The 19587-nt window shown below is 40.5% G+C and overlaps 1 protein-coding gene across 1 annotated transcript in view; it reads left to right on the forward strand.

Annotated features, from left to right (window-relative positions):
• The first annotated feature begins 2049 nt into the window (after positions 1–2049).
• Positions 2050–19587, forward strand: part of LOC102230419 (dachshund homolog 1-like) — a 31708-nt gene continuing 14170 nt past the window's right edge. Inside the window, exons 1-3 of the mRNA XM_023328042.1 lie at positions 2050–2703; positions 12683–12792; positions 16512–16622. Coding sequence (XP_023183810.1) covers positions 2129–2703; positions 12683–12792; positions 16512–16622 — 796 coding nt within the window. The 5' untranslated portion in view covers positions 2050–2128. The remainder of the gene's footprint in view (positions 2704–12682; positions 12793–16511; positions 16623–19587) is intronic.

Below are 19587 nucleotides of genomic sequence, written 5' to 3' on the forward strand. Positions count from 1 at the left end.
TCTGAATATAATCAAAAAATACATTTATCAGCAATTTTAAGAAAAAGAAAAACATTTATGTAGTCATTTATGTGCATTCATTGCACACGAAGTGGTATGAAGCAGGCATTTGTGGTGTTAATTTTGATGGTCTACAGTTAACGAAAGCCCAACTTGAGATTCTGCATTAAACTAATTAAAAAAACAAAGATTTCTTTTAAACAAAATTCTCAATGGGCCAAATAATATGTGCTTGTACTTGTGTGCTCCAACGTAGCGGTAGGATTAGGATAAAAAAAACAACAACACTACAGTCCTTTTTCTCCGAAGCTGAGGTAAAATGGCTCTGCCTTTGTCTTTGGTTCAATTTTACACCTTGCTAATCTCCTCTGCCTTTCTGGCTTTCTTCAAAATCCTCTCAAGTTTAATGTTTCTCCTCTTTCTTCACGTGAACACATTTTTTTCTTTCGCTAAACTTTCCAGTGGATACAGCATTCTTATCAGCCAGCTTCTTTAGCAATGACCTTTTGTGGCTTTACACAAAGTTCTGATGGAAAACAGTCAAGTCAGTCTTCCCCTTGGTTATGTAAGCAACAATATGGCAATAATCACGATTCTGTATTTTAAAAAAATGCTGGCCTTATGTGAAACACTTATTTTAAGAGACAGTAAGCGAAAACAATTAAGTGAGAGAAACACTTGAAGTATGTTACACTTGAGGTGTTTTTATCATTCTAAGCGAGGAGAATCCGATTCTCAGGCCGAACAAACAAATACAGTAATTAGCGAGGTTGGCAGGAAGACCAGTAATGAAAGCTTAAAAGCTCCAGCAGACAAAAACCCAAACTAGAAGAAGAAGCAACTGAAAATACACTTGAGGTGTAACATACTTACAGAATACATTCACATACGTGTGAATATACATATGTGTTTCTGACTATGAAGAAAAATAACCAGAGGAAATACAAAAAGCAGTTTTTAAGTAGTGCTTTTATGCAAAAATATTAATGCCCCTACAACCTCATAACTGCTTGCGTCACTCTTATCAGCAGGAAATGCATTTGAAATATGTCTTTATTCCAGTCACATTGTTAATGAATAATTACCATTAAAAACATGTTACAGTGGCAAAAAGTGAGATAAAGAACAAGGTGTTTTGCCCAGAGTTTGGACATTTTTCTCGATCCGTTCTAATTGGTGATCAGTAGGTCAAATACTGAAAAACTTTATTTTGTTTGTTCCTATTTATTGCTTGAATCCAAATTGCAAATAACACCACATTTGGCTATTTTTAGATCCTGTAATTAATTTGGAGATTAATAATTATTAGATAAAGGACAGACACAAATACTTTCATAAGTAAACGGGTAGATTTGAAGATCTTTCATTTTCAGTTGAATTCAAAACTATTCCTCAGCTACTTTTTCTGATTTGTAATCATTGAAAAAAACTTAAGTATATAGAGTAGTGCATAAAAAATATAAATTGGCATTTGGCGGGAAAAACAACAACTGATTATTAGATTCTTGTTTTGAATTGCAACAAACCGAAACTGTTTTTCCATTTTTGTTGTTGTTTTTTTTTTAAATTTAAGTTCTTGAGCGCCATATTGTCTTTACATCATAAACATGGATGTGAGTTTTCAGAATGTAATCCATTTTACTTCCAAACATGATGCATTAATTAATCTTAAAGATTTAAGAGGATCTCTAGAAATGACTTAAACGCCCCGGGTTGTATGCCACAAGCATGTCAAGTCTCATCAGAGGCTTTAATGTGAAGGTGTGTTTTCAGCACTCATAAATAAGCTTATCAAAAGTTTAAGTAGGCTAATCTTTGCTCTCTCTCCCCCTCTCCTGTCTCTCACTGTCTAAGAATCAGCCCAGGCTCCTCCTCCTTATGATAATTTGACAGTAGCATCTCCACCGAGTCAAGCCTCCGCTCATTCTGATTCAATAATGTGAACTCCTTTCCACACACGGACCGTGTCTCCTCTCCTCTCTTCTCTTTTTATTCCTCTCTCTTCCCAGAGACGCCCAATGCACACTTCACGCTCCCAAACTTACTTTCCATAATAGTTGACTTGAACTTTTGCTTTTCTTTTTTTTTTTTTTTTAACTTGCACTCTTTTTCGCCGACAATTACTACCATGGCAACTCCTGCCACTCCGACTCTGCTTCCCGCAGCTCCACTCGGTCACCACCCGGTACCCAGCTCCGTCTCCCCGGCCACCAACTCTCCGCCACCCGCCGCCACCTCCGCCGCGTCCTCCCCGGCTCCACCGGTGCCGCACCCGGCGCTGCTTCACCAGTTCCGGGCGGACCTCCTGCTGCCCAACGGGACCCCGCTGAAGGGCGGCGGAACCCCGCTGTCCGCCGGGGCCAAACCCGTGTACGCCACCGCGTCGCCCGTGGAGAGCACGCCGCAGAACAACGAGTGCAAGCTGGTGGAGGTGAAAGGTGCCAAGCTGGCCTCGTTCACGGTCAAAGGCACGGAGCTCATCTGTCTGCCGCAGGCTTTCGACGTGTTCCTCAAGCACCTGGTCGGCGGGCTCCACACCGTCTACACCAAGCTGAAGCGGCTGGACATTAGTCCGGTGGTGTGCAACGTGGAGCAGGTCCGGGTGCTGCGGGGGCTGGGAGCCATCCAGCCCGGGGTGAACCGGTGCAAACTCATCTCCAGGCAGGACTTCGAGACGCTCTTCAACGACTGCACCAATGCAAGGTGAGCTGGGGGAGGTGGAGGTGACGGTGGGGGGGCACACGGAGGTTCATCCCGGTGTTGTTTAAAGTGCGACTGGTGCAGCAGTGTTTATTTTTATTTTTAACTCACCTCACTTTTAAAAAGCTGAAAGATGATGAGTTTAATTACTGTTCTTATTTGTGCTCATTTTCAAGTTTTATTACATGTCACTTTACCCCCAGTTTGCCTAACTGCTCCCACCAGTTTTAATGGAAATGAGGCTCGTTGAAGGCCAAGTTTGTCCTGTTGTCACTTACTGTTAATGGAGATAAAAGGTTAGGATGCCAACAAATGTGTTTTGATGTACTTCGGAAGTTGAATTAGTAGATAAAAGACTCCAGGTTCAGTTAAATGATTTTCTGCCAGTTTTATTAAATGCATTGTAAATAGGCATGGGCCAGTATTAGATCCTCACAGTAGCATCACTTTGGTTGAAATTCACTCTTTATGTAAAATCAATATAACTTGATGAAATCGCAACAATTACCCCTACTCTTGTAAACTCAATTTATAATATTGATTGTCAAAGTTGTAAATATAATTTCTTCCATATTTATAGTTGGTTTTAAAGATATTCAGGAACACTTGTTTTCAAACGTTATATTATGTTTTTATTTTGTTACTGTTATTAGTTTCAAACGTTACATTCAAAGCAGTAGACCCCCTATACTCACGGGATTAAGGGTCACAGCCGGGGTCAAAGCTATCATCTGCGAATACTTAAGGGCCCCTTCAAAAATGCTTATATTTTAACAGTGGAAACACCAAATATGTTCTCAAATACTTTAATACGCACAGTGAAAACCCGTCTTACCAGAACTGCAGGAGTTAAAATCCACTCTTCCACCTTCTTGTAGGAACAACCAATCAGCGGCAAGAACGGCGCTCCTGGATTGGCTGCTTTGCAAGCACCATCCGAGAGCTTGCCAAGTAGCATTACACCTGGGAATTTCAGCTTCCGCCTCATTTTCTTTGGAACATTTTTGACACTTTCCAAAAAATTAAAAGAAATCCCAAAGCTTGTCAGATGGACATAGATGAAAAATACTTGAAATTGCATTTGGATATTTAGTGGTTTTTATTGTGATGATAGTGAATGGTACAAAGTGAAAATGTATTCTCATTGTCTTTTTGGCTTCAACTAGTGAACACTAGTGCAGCTACACAGCTGAACCTTAAACAATCATGCTATTGTGTTTGCAGACATAATTAGAGTTATTCAAACTGACCAGTTTTTGTCGTGAGAATCTATTTGCTGATTTTCATTACAGATTGTAATTTCAAGTCAGATTTAACTTAAGTAGGAAAGATGGGTGACAGTCCACAAATTTCCTCACCATGACCTTTTACTGCAAGGAGAAATTGAACCAAACAAACCTCTTTCTAGGAGGCCTAAAGGAAAGTTATAGGTGTCGTCTGCCAGCCAGCTGGCCGGCAGTGCACAGCAGCCCATGGAGGAGAGACGGTGTTGCTTCATTCTCCAACACCCGCTTCTTTCATGTCATTTCATGAGAAGGACTTTAAACCCCTTGGAACGGTGTGAGGGCAGATCTTTGCCGTTTTGAGAGCGTAACTTTTTAAAACATTAGCATACCTTGATGCTGGTAACTGGTCCACGCCTACTTGCCTTACTTCTTCTCCTTCCAGGCCTGTAACTAATTACCATTTTATTGGATGATAAACGTCTTGATGGCTGCGGTGATGTTGGCGATAATGAATTTTTGTAATCCTAATAAGAAAAAAAAAAAAAGCCCTACTCTCAAAAGTTTGTCATGTTATCACTTACTGTTATCTCTGTCTCACTCTGACACACTCTCTCTTTGACACACTCTCACTTGCACACATTGAATCTGACACTGTCATTCTGAGAAATTGATTCTTCACAGAAATTAATTAATTTTCATTTGGCCCCAAGCGGCAGCTTAAATCAGGACAAGCTCACTCACTCACTCGCTGATCCCCTTCGCTTTCTCTCCTTCGCCCATCTTCCTTGCTTCCCTCTCTCCCTCCTTAATAACTTGCTGTCTTATCATATCAACACTCTTTAGCCCTGAGCATCAGAACAGAGGAGATGATTAAATGAATTCTCTGTATTTATGATGCGATTATGTAAATGAGGTGTTTTGCAGAACTCCGGTGGTGACCAACTGCATGGGTCATCAGTTCCAGCGTGGCGCAGAGATGTTTGGATAAAGGGGACTAAATTGGCTGGGATTTGCGGCTTCCCGGTGCCTCGGCCTGCTGCTGTGCAGACCACATGCTCGTGACAGCGTGAGCTTGAATCCAGAGGAGTGTGGATTATCTCTGGTTTAGAGAACTCATATTGTTTGATGGTTAATCCTTGCTACTTGGAGCATGGATGATCCAATTTACACCTGCCATTAACTTTGGATGGAGGCCGCATCAAGATGTGCGCAGATGAACACGCGGAGGACGTGCGGAGCTTTTGCCTATTTCCGTAAATGTTCTCCTCTTTTTCAAAACCGAAGCAAGAAGTTCGGAGACAAGCCTTAACTTGTGGATTAACCACCTGCTCTTAAGCTTTTGCAGCCCTCCAACCAAGACAAAAATCCGGAATGCTTCTTCTTCTTCTGGTTGCTGCGGGATGTCTCCTGTGTCTGGTGTTAATGGGAGCGTTGTTATACAACCCCCCGAAAATACACAGCCGCTGCCGTCTCTAATTATCCACACAACACTCAAACAGCCTTTAGTTAATGAGATCTGAAAACATCACTCGTCTGAAATCTTCAAACAACTTGCCTGATTCTTTGTCTGAGGGCTTCAAATGTGCTGCGGTAGCCATTAGTATCAGTATCCCCACCTCCGCCGCCACCACCCCACCGAGTGCATTAGAAGTTTTTAAGTGATCCCTTGTGTGGAGACATACAGTAGCAGGTAAAATGAAAAAAGTGGAACTCAAAACGGTTTGGGTCAAAGACGGAAGGAAAGCCTAAAAGTTTCAAGAAGAGTCCCCGAGAATATGATGATGTGGCTTTTTGACAAACTCGCTCAGATTTCTGTTACTGATTAAGACACACATCACTTATTATTTTCCAGTTCAGGATAAAGGTTGGAAAGAGACACAGTCGAGATGCCTGATAGTTTTGCTAAATGTTTTTGGGTGCTTGTTTAATCATTGCTTTAATCACTCAGTGAATGTCAGAGCGTAGTGTGAAGCGCTTTGCAGTCCTCTGGACTAGATAAAGCAGTAAACAAGTACAGGCCATTTCGTATTTCTTCACTTTTTCAATATTGAAGCAAAGTCTTTGTTCATAACTGTTTTACTTTCTTTTCTTTGTCCTGCCATGTTCACACACACACACACACACAATCACACACACAGCCTGACCACTGACTCATCACACAATGAAGAAGAGCCAACTTCACCCTCCGCTCCAGTTCTAATTCATGCATAGGTGGCGCAGAAACACACCCTCTTTCCTCGCCGTCTGCTGGCGCGCACCAACTCGCACGGTCACGCCTGCGTGTTTTGCTGGCTTCGCCGCTAAATGACATTAGTTCCACCGAGGGAACACGGCATGTAGGAGGCAACCCGATCCGTCGTCTTTTGCTTGTCTGCCCCTCACAAAAGGAATAGTTTCATTCTCCATTTGGAGAGAGAGCACACCAAACAAACTCGCTCAGGTCAAACAGGGTGTATTCGTGACATGTATGTGTAGACATTATGTATGCAGTGTTAAAAATAGTCTTTCCCTCCATGTGTTACATTAAAATGTTCTGATGTACCGAGGAACAAGATCTCACTTTGTTTTGTTTTTTTACAGAAGAATATTTAAAGAGCAACACATGGGTTCTCTATTTGTGCTCATCAATCTTTTACACATGACATACTTAAGTTAAAGTTTCATTAAAACAGATAAAAATGCAGTAAGATTTGCACAAAATCAAGATTGATACATTTTTTTCATTTCTAGCTCATTTTCTTAAATTTATTTGTTCTATGGAACGTGAGATTGGTAGTCCATGACTTTCTGTGAGTGATGGCTGACACAGACTTGAAACTTTATCACAATATTTTGCTGGATTTGTTGCAATAAAGTGTAGATAAAATATTGTTCAAAAATCATAACCATCTTATCCTTATCGTATTTTAGCAGTACATTTATCTGAATACAGTCACTCACATACAGAAGAATGTGTACCAAAATTAGACCTAGCTCCTTATTGAATAGGTCTCTTCAGCAGTGTTGTTAAAGGAAGCAGTACAATTGCGTTTTAATTATATTTAGTTATATATCCAGATATATTGATGTTAATAAATGCTCATATGGAATCAACAATGGAAGGAAGTAGTTCAGACACCCAAGGTAACAATTCAAACTATATTGTAGCTTTTCGAGCTTTACAAACATCATAATTCAATTCAGAAATGCTTTATGAACTTTGTAACTCATCCAAGTTTCTTCAAAGAGTTGTTGTAGATTCTAATGGCCGTGGAAAAGAAGGATCCCACATGTAAAGGTTGTAAAATCCTAATGTGGTGTGAAACATATTCAATCAATCAATCAATCAAATTTTATTTGTATAGCACATTTCAGCATCAAGGCATTTCAAAGTGCTTTACATCATATCAAACACAGAAACACAATGCAACATAAAGTCAACAATCAAAACACGGCATTAAGTCAGGTTCCATCAATAAATTTATAATTGATTACGTTTCAAATACAATCCTAAACAGGTGGGTTTTTAGTCGAGTTTGGATCCATAAAAGAGTTACCTGCTACACTCCTACTGTGTATTTATCATATACAGTACAGACCAAAAGTTTGGACACACCTTCTAATTCAATGGGTTTTCTTTATTTCCATGACTATTTATAAGGCAAGAAATCCCACTTATTAACCTGACAGGGCACAGCTATGAAGTGAAAACTATTTCAGGTGGCGACCTCTTGAAGCTCATCAAGAAAATGCAGAGTGTGTGCAAAGCAGTAATCACAGCAAAAGATTGCTACTTTGAAGAAACTAGAATATAAGGGGTATTTTCAGTTGTTTAACACTTTTTTGTTTAGTGCATATTTCCACATGTGTTATTCATAGTTTTGATGCCTTCAGTGTGAATCTACAATGTCAATAGTCATGAAAATAAAGGAAACTCATTGAATTAAAAGGTGTGTCCAAACTTTTGGTCTGTACTGTATGTAAAAGTGCTTCATGCCCCCTGTATGGTGGAGGATCTTTGAGGCTGTGGGAAAGCATGGCATCATGAGAGCTTTGAAATAGCAGGCCATTGGAGAAAAAAATATCTGTGGCCTCTGCCAGGAAACTGTAAATGGGTTGTCATTAGCAGGATTGTGATCCAAAACATATGGCGAAATAAACACAGAAAAACAATTCCCCAGACTCAAATTTATTTTTTTCTGTGGCCATCTCGGTCCCCAGACCTAAATCCTGCAGAAAACTTATGGGATCAGCTGAAGAGACGATCCAGGACTCTGGCTGATCTAGAGAAATTGTGCAAAGTTCAAAGATCCCTCCATCTACTCGGTATGCGCCAACCGTGGTGTCCTGGTGGCAAAAGAGACTTATGTAAAGTGTTAGCAGCAGGAGTGTCGATAAATGTGCTACTGTTATTTGTTTTTTCTCAGATAAAAATGCTTTCTCTGATGAAATTGTGGATTTTACACAATTTTATTTGAAAGTGTTTTACCTGACTTTTACCATGGATGGAGGGAAATTTGTTCATGTCTGTGAAAATCTAGTAGCTTTGAACCGTTTCTTTGTTTTTCGGTGACAAAGTTTAGCCTCGCAACTTTTTGTGGGCGGTGTTCTGAGTGTGTGTGTGTTTGTGTGTGGGGGTGGTCACGTTCAGCAGTGTTGGGACAGAATCCAAGTTCAGATGCGTTCAAGTCTGACTCAACTTTAACCTCAATGCTCTTTTGATGTTTTATAGAGACGAGCGTGATGAGCTAAAGAGGGCCTCTCCGTCTCTTCTCTTGTGTCGGGTTTTAATGGAAAGCGCACACACACCCTTCACCCTTACACACACACAAATGCACGCACGCACACACACAGTCCTGACATCGTCCTGACCCTGGAATGCGGCGAAGGAATGCCCGACAGTATCGGTTTAGGAGATCTGAATTTTTTGCCCCGATCAAACGTCCTGTTAGCTTCTTTCACGACATCATCACACAGGCTAAAAAGAGTGATCCATCAAGTTTTTTTTTTTTTTTTTCAATTTATTTATCGCAACATCAATCTCTCCTTCTCTTTTCTCCAACCTGGAACATAAGTCTTCCTGCGAGCGGCGTCGACGTTATGATTTATCAAACCGGACCGTGACTGCGAATACAAGCCCGTGTGATAAACACAGATTGAAAGGATGGGAGCTGTAAACCGCTTCTAATGTATTCCAAACAAAATCCTGTTTGAGCAAGTTCTCCCTTTTCTCTCCCCCTGTTCTCTCACATAAACACACAGCTGCTACCTATCACCACCTCAGTCCCTCCAAGCCAGTAGCTGTTCCACTGTTTTGACTGTAACACTTCCTCTTCTTTCATTACTTTTCTTGACTCTCTGTGTGTGTGTGCGGTGTGTGTGTGTGCAAAGAGCAGAGAGATCTGTCATCTTGGATGTGTTTTTGTTTCTATTCCACCTGTGCTAAGCTCCAGCTGCCATGTTTGGCGTTTCATGTTTCAGGTAACACACTCCGGAGAAGCTCTGAGGGCAGAACTCTATGTGCAGGTTACCTTCCTATCCCTAAAAAAGAAAATGTGTGTGTGTGGTGTGTGTGTGTGTGTGGCCACAGTGTTGGCATGAAGGAGGACGTCTGGGTGAGATTTTAATTAAAGTTTGAGACAAAGAGGTCATAAGCCATACACCCCCTCCTCTACACACACATACACACACACATCCACACACAATGAACTGTTTTCTCTCTTCTAGCCCCCCCCACTCCCCTCCTTTCTCTCCCTCATTCCATCCCCTCAGCTTGATGACTTTTCCATGAAAGGCTTTTTCATTAATCCTACCTCAGGGAACCGGTGCTCTCCAACCTCTCACACACACACAAACACCCCTGCATGCACAACACACACATAAGACCTCCCTCTGTGGGTCACTTTGATGTATCAACGTACTTGCAGACTAAACACAAAATTAGGTTCCAGTTCTTTATGCCCCTTAAAAATGCAACATATACAAAGGCGCAGACAACGCACCCACCCACCAACAACACATACACACACACGCCGATGCGCACCCCGGCATACACACATACACACACACACTTAGAGAGGCCATTAATTAGTGAGTGCAAATAAACAGTAGTAAGGGAAAGGGAAGCGGCTGCAGTAAAAAACAAGGCAGGCTCTGATCTGTGTGCGTTTTATTTCCCCCTGCTGATCTTCACTTCTGCATCTGTGTGTGTTTGTGTGAATTTGACATGTTTCAACATCAGTTCCTGTCCAACTGTGTTGCTTTACCTCCAAACATGAAACCCAAAAATACATTTCCTGCTTTTGTTGAGCTCAGTGTGATGCTGAAGACAAATATTTGAATTCTAAGCAACACAAACACACACCACACACACGCATTCACAAGTAGTCACAACTGTGTCCCAGTCTTTCCCTTTTTTCTTTTTTTCTTTTTTCTTTTGAAATTTTTTTAGATTCCCCCCAAAATTTGGCCATAATAATGTTATTATGTTGTGCTAACCACTACAGGCTTTGATGGAAAAGTTATTATGGAAGACTTTTCAGCCATACTAAGATGTTTTACTTAGTCTTTTTGCCTGTTTACTAGGAATAGCAAGGCGAGACAACTTAAGTTGTTAAACAACTTTTATACATAGTATTATTCAAAGTAACTTTTGGGAAAAATATAGGAAAGGACATAGCGTACACTCTCTTTATATCTCAGGTTTTTAGAAGAATATTACTTTAATTTAGCAGTTTTTCTTAATCTGCATCTGATTTATTTGGGTGCAGAAAGAAGCCGGCTGCTAGGGGGTATTTGTTTGTTTGGAGATGTTTCATCAAAGGAACAAACTGGCCCAGTAACCAACTTCGGATAGCTTGTATCACAGTAAACCGGTCACTCATCAAAATATCGGATTTGACTAGTTTTTATTTCTAATTGAAATCAATTAAAGGTATTGTTTTGATACATAAATGTGAATCATCTTATATTCTACTGCACATTTTTTTCCTCTTTTGTCTTTTCACCTTAGAATAAAAAAAATATCTGATTTTGTGAAGTTTGGGATTAGCAGATCAGACCTAAAAATAAAAATAAAAATCTGTATCAGCCTGGAGAAACCTGATTGGTGCATTTCTGCCAGTTATTTTTACCATTGGTGGATTTTACTGTTATCAATGGCAGACATGCTAATTGTGCTAAAAGTAGCAAAACTTTCCATGTTAAATATTGACCAATCACAACAGGGAAGCTGGAAAGAAAAATGTTGAACGTTCTTAGTTGTAGTTTTCCAAAGATGAATTGGAATCTACTAAAACTGTGAGGAAGAGGTCAAAGCTTTACAAAAACCAGCCACAAATCTCTCGTTGCTCACTCTCTAGCTTCTTCTTTTTTTTCTCTCACTATATTTACATGCATCTGTGTGCATGTCGCTCCCTGTGCTCCTTTTGGCGTGAGTGTGGGTGTGTGTTTCTGTGAGATATCTGATGTCAGCTGTCACATCCCAGTCGGTCTGGGCCTATAATAAGAGACAATAATAACAACTCATTAAAACCGAGGGCAGGAACTGTGGAGCTCATCGGCTCATCAAATTAACCTTTGAACACTTCATACACACACATGCACGCGCACACACCAACACACACATACACATTCCAGCTACCTGTTTTTTCTCCCAGAGTTTGTGGCTACACATTCTTTCTCCCTGTCTTTTTGTGTCTCTTCATCTACCCCCTCTCAGCCAGTGGGTGTGTCAACAGGGGATTGGTCCTTTCTGGTGGGTAATTGATGAATTATATGCAACATGCAAATGAGGCGCCATTAATCTCCTGACTGACAGCTTCGTTTATGGGGCCTTAATGACGGCTGGATTAGATTCTAATTAAAATCTGCTCAAAGACACCCCACGCTAGGAAGCTGCTGCTTCTAGTCTATCTCTGCTTATTCCCCCTCCTCACCCTTTTCTTTTGCACCTTTTTTTTTAAACTTTTATGCACTTTCTCATTTTATGTCCCTCTTCATCTTTCTGTCTCACTTTACTCCTCTTTAACTTCGCGCTTCACTCAGGTTTCACCCCCTTCTCCGTCATTTTCCTCCTCCTCCTCCGTCCACCTTCTTTTGCTCACTGTCTTTTAATATCACGCAGCCTCAGACAGACGCACAGATTGCTGTTGTGTCAAGCTGCTGTGAAACGGAGATGAGGTACCCTGGTTGTCATTAGGCCTGATGTGGCCCGTGTCATTTCCACTGTCAGGACATTCACACCGTTTAGTCAGAGCCCGAGTGATGTCTGACAGCTTTGCATGTACTTCCTCCAGGATTGATCGAGCGCGGCCCGGCTCCGTCGAGCCTCACACGCAAACGCACAAGAACCCGCTTGCGTCTCGCCTTGTACTTACAGCTGTTGTCAAGCAAACTTGTGACACGACGGGGTGGGGGGGGAAGAAAAAGGGGAAACAAACGGCTAAACAAGGAGAGGACTGAAGGGGAAGGAGGCGGGCGAGCGCATTTAATAAGCAAACAAATGAATGAGTAAGCTGAACAGTAATGAGGTGCTTTATGGAGGCCATAGGGAAACTCCTTTTCTGCTTGCTCGTATCCACCGGGAGGTCAGATTTGCTGTACAGCAGCCTTCCTGGAGGCACTCATGTTTCAGTGTTTTTGCTTGTTGACACTTCAGCAGGATCAGAGGTTTACAGACTTGAAGGACACTTTAGTCTAACCGGGCCACCCATCTTAGTCCCAGCATGGAGAGCGGCCTAATGACTGACGCTAGCGCTGTGTTTTTCTGCCTACAGCTCGAGGCCCGGACGACCGCCCAAGAGGCTGCAGAGTGCGACAGAGGGCGGGACGCACCACATGCTGTCTCACGGCGGTCTGATTCACGCTGGGATCATGCCTCCTGCAGGTGACCACCCATGCCTCAGCATGCTCACGCTTTATATACATGAGCTGTGGAAACAATATCAGTGCATGGGGGAAAGAATAGCTTGACTGATCACTCTGTTTTTAATATAAAAATGCCAAATTTTGGAAAGTATTAGTGAAAAAAATAACAGTACTCAGTTATTTCTGTCATGTCTGACTGGGGTAATGAATCTATCAGTGACGCATCAAAGCTTTTGCATGAAAAGAGTGCTTGTTTTATTCATAGTATTTATAAGTTGAGAAAAATTTGGTAATTAAAAAGTACGTAACAATAAAATAAGCATGTTGCTGTTGGTGACTTGAGCTTCCTTCTGAAGCTAATGCTGTACACTGCAGATCAGCTGGCTTAAAGAAAACTACTAAACATCAAGCTACAATCTGCATTTCAGTGAAGGAGCTGACTGTTGGATGGCAACCTCAGTAGACAGCCTGACTAATCAACCAGCTCTTATCAGCTTGGTATACTTATTTACTCTGCAATGATGGTGGTCTGATATTTCTGACCTAATCTGTGATTGAAATTCAAAATAACTATAGTTAAATAGGCAATTGATTGTAATAAATATGTTGTTTTAGAGGCAGCACAGATAATCCGTGCTTGTCAGTTAAAAAAAAACAATTAAATCATTTTAATTAGACCTACATGATATTGGTAGAAACCGAAATTGCATTTTTTTTCTAATCCTATGATATCTATATTGCGAAATACAGGAAATTTTCTACATTGGTAAATATTACAATATATATATTGTATATATATATATGCCTGTTTTCTTATTTTCCCTACATATCATCTTTGCTTCCATTTCTTGTGACCTTTCGCATTTGGGCGGTGTCATTAGCGTCCGGTGTGAACATCTGCTGCCGTAAGACTCTGTCCAACTGGTTGAATATTACATTGGCGTGAAAAATACATGTTTATAACACCTGGAATATATCAGACAACAATTATTGAGATCCAAACAGTCTGTTGTGGTGTGAATATTGCACACACTGATGTTGTAACGCCGATATATTTGTGATATATTCATATATCATGAAACTGTGGTATCTGTCCTCAGGTTTATCATTATGTGAGAATCTTATATCACCCAATACTTAGACGAAAGTCTAAAATAAACAAAATAAAACAGTTAAAATACATTTACACCTACATTTTTCGAAGATGAAAATATAGCCTTTTACGATATTTGGTGATGTGCCTTTAACAGATTACAGAGCAGCACTTTATGAGTTTACTTCAATGTGCAGCGAAGATGACTTTAACGTCAAATAAATTTAATAAACATTTTAGATGTCTTCAAATTCCGCATCAATTTTTCGAAATCATCAGAAAGTCAGCCTCCATTAGCTTTACTACCTCAGCCACTAAACTCTGGATCATGTCTGGGGATCAAGGGCAATGAAAGTTCAACTAACAGGCCAGATATATTATAATTAATGCATGGCACTTGAAATTTAATAGCCTACCTAATATTGTATCCAAGCAGTCTGTTGGAGTTACAGTTCTGCACACATGGACATTGCAATTGTGATTGCAATTCAATATTCTGTCTAATATCTGCCACTTAAATATGCTGTAAAAACGCAAAAGATTTTAATTTCACTGTTTTTGTAAATCTAGAAATGTTGACATTCTTTTTTCTTTAGAAAGTCTAGCAGTTAGTCACAGTAGAAATTAGACCTGGTCATATTAGGAAATCTATATACCAATGCACGTCATTTGAAATATGATAGCCTGCAACTCTTCAAATACTTAACAGAAAGTTTCAAAATATCTCTAAAGTTAAATCAGTCCAACAGCATTCAAATTAGTTTTTTTTAAGCAAACTCTCATATCAACAGCAAGCTACGGCACAAGTTATTCTTCTGAAAGAGTTTCTGAAATTCTGCTCTAATGTTAGCTGCGAGAGAAAACATGTTCCTCGACGTCCCTGCTTCTACAGACATGACAGACTGAGGAGGTTTTCACTCTTTATTTTTATAATGACACATTTTTACCCATCATCAATCGCACGAAGGGGTGGAGAACCTGGGAGGCGATCGGTGAGTTGTTGAATGAAATTAGCATACAGACTGCTGACAAATCAGAAACAACTTGCAAACTTGGTGGGCTTTGTTTCCTCGACTTAAAAAATCTGCAAAGTTCAGTAAGTATCCTTATCTGTAGAACTTTAGATATATAATTGCATACAATTATATTTGAACCTTGTTGTTACTATAAGTAAATGTATGACTTTTCATCCTGTCAAACAATAGAATATTTAAATGTAAGTATTTTGTTGCCATGGTTTATCACAATGCAGCTTGTGTTTTTGTTTATTATAACTTCTGTGTGTCGGAGTGTGTGTGTGTGTGTTGGAAAAGCACAGAGAAAAGGGAGAGAAAAGTAATTGTTGGCACCTCACTGCTCTCAAAGTTGCCCTTGGCTTTGTGCTCTTCACTGAAACCTGATCTTTTCATTCCCTGCCTCAAAAGAAGCCATTTTCTATTAGCCTCCGCTTCCTCTCACTGTTCAAAGGTGCTCTACTGTGTGCGTGTGTGTGTGTGTGCGACTGGTGTGTGTGTTTTTTGCGTGAACGCTCGAGAGCATCTTTCTCAGTGGGGAAAGAAAAGAGCCTTTTTTTCCACCAAAGAAGAGGGCACGGCGGCAATGTCAGCGCCACTGATTAGAACTGGCCACATGAGAGGGGAGAAGGAGATGGGGAGAGCGAGGACATTTGAGCGTAAAAGGCAGGAAAGATCTTTGATGTCACCCTCCTTAGTCGCTGTTTCTCGCCTTCATGTGCTCGCGAGTGCGCACGCACACAGCAACGCGGTGGCTTACGTCCTGCTGTGATGCTGACATTTGAAAAGGTAAAGTAAGGAGAAGGGATGGGGACGAGAGGGCAGGGAAGAGAGGGAAAAAGGAGATGAGAGAGGAAGAGCAAACTGTCCGCTGCAGACGTCTATTATCTGAGAGGACGGGGCGGGATCAAGAACACAATGGTTAACTTGGTTGCAAATGTTTAGATGTATCCATGATCAGGAAATTAAGACTTACGGCTTGTTTGTGTTTCCACCGTTCGTGTTTGCACAGTTGTGTGCTTCGTCCTGACTTTAATAATTCACCATGTTTGTCTGCATTAGCGCAACAGATATTTAATTTTCTATTTTTAAGGCAGCTCTGAAGGGGAGTGGTGGTGGGGGGGGGGTGCCGTCAAGCTACGCTCCGAGGTTCAAACCATAAATTAAAATGTGCCTGGGCCCCCCCTTCGCCACATTTTGTCGCTCTCTATTACAGATTATTCGAAAGTGCACCACCTCTATTAAGAGGCATCTTCACCTCCTGTCTCCTGCTTCGGATTCTTTTATTCTGACAAAGAGGGCCTCTGTGGTTTAAAGGTGGAGCTCCTGCTGCTGTTTGGTGTCGCTCTGCGCTCTCTGCTGTGGGATGTGATAGCGTTGTGTGGGTGAGATGAATGTCTTGGCCTGTTTCTATCTCTGCTGATTCCCTGGCAGGCTAAATGGCCGGTGCAGCGGTGCAGTCAGAATGAATGGCTGGCCTCTGTCTTCCCCTGACAACCTCCAGCCTACCAACTGCTCTAATCCTCCACCGGGGGCCATTGATCTGGCTCTTATTGATTCTTTTTGCTTTCTTTCTTTGCCCTCCCCTCTCCTCTTTCCTCCTCTCGCTATATATCTGTTTCTCTGTCTCAGATCTTTCTGCGCTGGCCAAAAAGATCAAGCTGGAGGCAATGGCGGGTTACCATAGTAGTCAGCAACATAGTGGGCCAAACGGAGAGAACGGTGACCACAACCCTGGTCTGGGTAAGCTGTAACTTTCTTTTCTTTTCTTTTTTTTCTTATCTGCCCACAAACACACACACACACACGTGTGTGCAAAATGTGTAATTACGGCTGTATAACACGTTTCTCAGTTGTTGTCGATACACACCTGTCATACCCCCGTCAATACAAATTGAGCAGCTGTGGCGCCGCTGAATTGAGCTGATTAAGGCCAGGATGTGACATCGCCTCTCCTCTTTGTTTCCTTTGATGAAACAGTAGAAAGCAAAGCAGTTCAGCTAGGTGCCAGTTCTACTGATAAAAATTAGGTTGTCCAAACAGCTAGAAATTACAAAGCAAGTTCTGCTTCTTACTCACCTTGTGATATTCAGCATGATTCAGTTGTGTTTTGTGAAAGTATAGATTCTCCAGTTGACTGGCTCAAGTTTTATGGCAACAAATCATTCTTATGTATTAATCATCACACCAAGAGCATGTAGACTTTAATAACTGAGAGGCAGAGGCCTGTGAGAGTCACACAGTAAGATGAACTGAATAAAAGTACCACAGAATGAACCCGGGGTCAAGTTAACCGAACATTGTTTGTCTTTTGAACGTTTTTTTACATTGGTGGCGGAAAAACCTGATTGCCATCCGTCTTTTTGACGGATCACTATTCACATAGCTGACCACTTGGTGCAGACTCGCAGACATTTTCAACTTTACACACAGAGTAGATCATAAAAGTAACTAAATCACTCAATCAATTAAAAAAAAATTATAACTTGGACTGCATTGAATGTATCCTGTTTTTGAGGAGCTCAGCACGTTGGAGAGTTATTGACAGGAGCGCCTCAGGTGCAGCTGAATCACTGCTATGGGATTTCCTTCCACTAAAGCAGGGGCTTGTGGGATCATGAAACCCCACATTCAGAGAGTCTTGCCAACTTCTGATCACTTCAGTTGAAAAAATATTGCCTGTTTTGAAAAATTTGGCTGAAGCGGTACTTATCAGTGTGGCAGAAGAGCGCTGGTTCGTCCTATAGATCAACATCAACAACCTTCAGCTGGTAAGCTAAAGAGTGCAATGTTGGCGTTTGCAAAGGAGCCAATCCAGGAGCATCATTTATATTCTTTGGCATCGATTGGCCAAAGATCAAGCAATGAAAATGTAATTGTTTGTTTACTGTCTGCTTAGCGGACAGTAAAGGAAAACAGTAGAGGGTCTCAAGTGTTCACGCCAGCTTGATTACCAATTGAACGACTCAACGTAAACTGATCTGTTTTCAATATCTTGAAGATGTGAATACTAAAAATAGTTTCATTAAAATCGGGAACTTTGAGAGTCATTGCTTCTAACTTCAGAGATTTCCACAAGCTTAAAAAATTTGGTATTTCTTTATCAGTGTGACAAAAGCAAACACAGTGGTGAAATGTTGTACTTTCTAAACTTTTTTTTCTTATTTCTTAAACTACAAAACCTAATAGGCTACTGAGAAAAACAAATGTATTTTACATTGGAACGTATTTACATTTTATACTTTCCCATTTGTATTTTGTTTCTTCACTGACTGGATGCAGACTCAGCCAAAAACAAATTAAAGACATATAGTCTTGCCAGGACTTTTTCAATATTAGGACTTAGTACCTGCCCATACTATCATAAGTGCCAATACTTGCTTTAATGACCATCGAGTTACTGTACTTGACAAGCCAGCAAACTGACCTGACCTAAACCTTAGTGAGAAACTGTGGGCTATTGTTAAAAGGAAGATGAGAGACACCAGAACCCACAACGCAGGCATGATAAAGGTCACTGTTGAAAAAACTTGAGCTTCACCAGAGCCACAGACTGATCACTTTTATGCTGCATTTACACAGTAATTCATACTAAAGAAGCCCATTCCATGTACTGACTGCATGCTTATTATACAGCCTACTGAAATACGTACCTTTCAGTAGGCTGAAACTTTTGTTTGAAAAATCCTTTTTTGATCTAATATATATAATATTTCATTTTTTTGGGATGCACGATATATCAGCACTAACATTGATATCGACCAATATTAGTCATTTTTTAACATATCGGAATTTGTCCAGTAAATAAAACTGAGTCAATATGAACAACCAATATTTATTTTTATCTTGTTGCCCTCTGTCTCTGGGCTCTTTTTTTCTGAGCGGTGTCAAAACGATAGTGAAATATATCAATTATCAGCCATATCAGCAACATTAATATCGGAGAACAATATCGGCTCAAATTTTCATAATTGTGCATCCCTACTACTTTTCCATGAGCTCTACATCATTCAAGCCATAACATTCACAGCATATAAACATGCTGTCAGTGTTAAACATTCTCGCTGTAGGCAACGTTTGATATAGCATTGATTTATTCTGGCAGCTGCAGTGAAATAAAACAGAATTTAACTTTATTTTAGAGCTTAGTAAATAGTAATGTAGGGTTGAAAAGATTAATGGGATTAATCATGATGAATCTATTATTGAAATAATTGTCAACTAATTTACTAATCAATAAATTCCTAACTGGAGAATACAAATGCAAAAGAAAGTTGTTTGCTGAAAAAAGAACTTATTTAAAGCAGAAGTTAAGCCAAAACTGTACAAGAAAATATATACACATTTTGTATTTACGATTAATACGCCTTTGTGTGTAAATACAGTAAGTTATACCCAAAACTCCTCCACTGTCATAGTTTTAGCTTCGCCTGATTCAAATTCACTAAAGGAATGCTTTGTTATTGCATTTTAAGCAATAGCTATTTGTTTATTTGCATTTATATATTTTAATTCATTTCTAATATTGTGTAAACAATTACTACAATAATAATTAGTTACAATCCTATGCTAATCTATAGTCATGCAATGCACATAATGGGAATCACTTAATTATGGATCTCCTCCCTTTGGCTGCTGATGACGTCTCACTCATATGTTATTAGAGCATTTCCCTTAACCGCTCTCAGGCCTCGCTTTGATACGAGGG

The sequence above is a fragment of the Xiphophorus maculatus genome, chromosome 22 (genome assembly GCF_002775205.1).
Source record: "Xiphophorus maculatus strain JP 163 A chromosome 22, X_maculatus-5.0-male, whole genome shotgun sequence".
Classification (NCBI taxonomy): domain Eukaryota; kingdom Metazoa; phylum Chordata; class Actinopteri; order Cyprinodontiformes; family Poeciliidae; genus Xiphophorus; species Xiphophorus maculatus.